Source organism: Haliotis rufescens, unplaced genomic scaffold (assembly GCF_023055435.1).
Source record: "Haliotis rufescens isolate VD_foot unplaced genomic scaffold, xgHalRufe1.0.p SCAF_9, whole genome shotgun sequence".
Taxonomy (NCBI): Eukaryota; Metazoa; Mollusca; class Gastropoda; order Lepetellida; family Haliotidae; genus Haliotis; species Haliotis rufescens.
This window is the reverse complement of record NW_025964383.1, coordinates 17402659-17405752: the sequence shown is the minus strand read 5'-3', so window position 1 is coordinate 17405752 and position 3094 is coordinate 17402659. Positions and strand designations below refer to the sequence as shown.

General features: G+C 36.9%; 1 protein-coding gene across 1 annotated transcript in view; it reads left to right on the top strand.

Annotated features, from left to right (window-relative positions):
- The window catches only part of LOC125377503 (glycoprotein 3-alpha-L-fucosyltransferase A-like), a 5121-nt gene extending 3133 nt beyond the window's left edge, over positions 1-1988 (top strand). Inside the window, exon 2 of the mRNA XM_048391114.1 lies at positions 1-1988. This exon is cut by the window's left edge and continues 890 nt beyond it. Within this exon, the coding sequence (XP_048247071.1) occupies positions 1-303 (303 nt within the window). The 3' untranslated portion in view covers positions 304-1988.
- The last annotated feature ends 1106 nt before the right edge of the window (positions 1989-3094 follow it).

Sequence of the window (3094 nt, the reverse complement as noted above, 5' to 3'; positions counted from 1 at the left end):
CGTGGAGGAGCTGACTATGCACGTCTTCTGCCAGAAGGAACCTTCATCAACACGGCATCATTTGACAGTCCAAAGAGTTTGGCGAACTATATCCGATATTTGGAGGGGAATGAGACAGCTATGGGGGCGATTTTAGAAAGGAAGCACAAGTATGAATCCATTAATTCAGAAGGAACAGATTTTGATTGGAGGTGTCAGCTGTGTGCCAAGTTACATGGAAATACTACGAGAAAATCATACACAGATATGAAACATTGGCTTAAAGATGGACAATGCCTGGAACAGCCAAAAGATCTGCCGTAGTGCTTGGGAATGTTTGAACAGGAAGATAACCACTCGATCCACATCATAATCCAATTGAACAGAATACTACTTCAAACGCTTCAAAAGTTGACACGTAATTATTAAATACCATACAACGAACTGCCTTCAGAATCCAAGGGTCCGCTCCACAAAGCTCTCGTAGTGCTAAGGTTATCCTAACTCCCATACTTTTGACGTAATTTGTGGAATTTTGTTGCGAGATCCACCGGCGAAACAATGTCATGTGACGTCAGCCTAGCAACTAGGTTGCTTGGGTCATCACCTGTGCATAAACTCCTGTTAGTGATCTATCATCTCTACATACAATGTCGTTGAATAAGCCTAGAGATGTTGAGGGTTTTCAATATTTGTCTGTGAAACTTTCTTTCCCGCAGTAAATAAGGACGCGCTTTGGTATTACACAACCTGTCATACAGCTGTATGTTTCTTAAACGAGTAATCTCTTCACAGGCATGTAGTAAATAAAGAAAAGAGTCGGCTTAAGGTTTTTCCACGTGTACTCTGTATATATGAAAATGTAGAATTGACGAGGCTTAGCGTTTTTCCATGTGTATTAACTCCGGATATATGAAATATAGAAATGACGAGGCTTTACGTGTTTTCTATGTGTATTAACTCGGGATATATGAAAATGTAGAATTGACGAGGCTTAGCGTTTTTCTATGTGTATTAACTCGGGATATATGAAAATATAGAATTGACGAGGCTTAGCGTTTTTCCAGGTGTATTAACTCGGGATATATGAAATATAGAAATGACGAGGCTTTACGTGTTTTCTTTGTGTATTAACTCGGGATATATGAAATATAGAAATGACGAGGCTTTACGTGTTTTTTATGTGTATTAACTCGGGATATATGAAATATAGAAATGACGAGGCTTAGCGTTTTTCCATGTGTATAACTCGGGATATATGAAATATAGAAATGACGAGGCTTTACGTGTTTTTTATGTGTATTAACTCGGGATATATGAAATATAGAAATGATGAGGCTTAGCGTTTTTCCATGTGTATTACCTCAGGATATATGAAATATAGAAATGACGACGCTTAGCGTTTTTCCATGTGTATTAACTCGGGATATACGAAATATAGAAATGACGAGGCTTTACGTGTTTTCTATGTGTATTAACTCGGGATATATGAAATATAGAAATGATGAGGTTTAGCGTTTTTCCAGGTGTATTACCTCAGGATATCTGAAATATAGAAATGACGAGGCTTAGCGTTTTTCCATGTGTATTAACTCGGGATATATGAAAATATAGAAATGACGAGGCTTTACGTGTTTTCTATGTGTACTAACTCGGGATATATGAAAATATAGAAATGATGTTTTTCCAGATTTTCATCATTATTTATAATATTTCCCCTTTCCATACCCAAATTATGTAACACAACACTGCAACAACATAGGTCACAGTCTGTCTTTGGGTCGCCCTGAGCTCATTGTTCAGGCACTGAAACCGCTGTTACAGGACACCGAAGGTCTGCTCAATGAGCACCCTTGTCCTGCACAATGACCCATTGTAACGTTCCTCGGCACGGTTGGTGGGGTTCAGTAGAGGCATCAGGAGGAAACAACGACATGCATAACCTGATTCCCTCAGCAGAAAACCTGTGTACTGTACATAATAAAATCAAGTCCATCATTTTTCAAAGAATAACAGATTGTTTTATGATTTGAATACTTGTAAAAAGTAAAAATCATCATGTATGAATAACATTTGTCTCATCAAGAAGTACAATACTTCAATATTTTTCTTGAACATGATGAATTAAATAAAACGTTCTCCTGGAACAAATACATTCACTCTAATTAATGTAGTTGTTTATTTCTAAAATAACTTGTGAGAAAAAAATAATTGAAAAGGAGGATATTAATCCAAGCTTATGGGTGTACAGGGGTATGGAGATTCTGAGGGTTTTTTTGCACAGCAGTGACTTATCCAGGGTTCCAAATCAAGTCCCCTTTGTATGTCACTTTAATTCAATGAGAGGTCATACAAACATATCAGTATATTGATTTGAATTTACTAACTGATTGACTTTTTTGCATGCTACTTCTTGACATCTTAACAAATGATTATTATAACAGAAATGATACTATTTGGGCATTATTTGAAACAGGATAAAATATATGCTTGTTTCACTAGAACAAGACTATTACCAAATTGTTCTAAAATCGTGTCTTACCATTTTCAAATTGCCTGACGTCCGGAAAATGCGGCTGTCATGTACAGATCCCCGGCCACCTGTCGTTGCAATTGTGATGCAGAAATTTGCATCACAGCACACCCGTGGGATAGCAAATCAGAAATTTAAACCCAAACTTACAATACATACAAAAGACTTACAAATGTCACTCATCTTCCCATCCCTAAAGCAACACATACATTATTACGCATATTTGATTATTAAAATTATGTCTTTCTTAAAGATATTTACCTGTACATTTAGGGAATGGTAACCTTTCCGGTTCACGAAGTCTCCCTCATTAGCGGAAGGCCGCTGTATCCTGATGAATGTGCCATCAATGCACCACCCTACTACACTTGGAAATCCTGAAAGTATAAGGTGTCATGGTATCACAATAGATGGTATACTGTACTGAACAGTGATTACTAGTTTTCATTTACAACCTATGCTAAAATCCATCGCTTGATTGTAATTTTATTTTATTTATATACATGACCTCGACCTCCAATCCATATTCTTTTCACTGACCAATCAAAATAGCACAGATACGAATCACACCAATGAAATCAT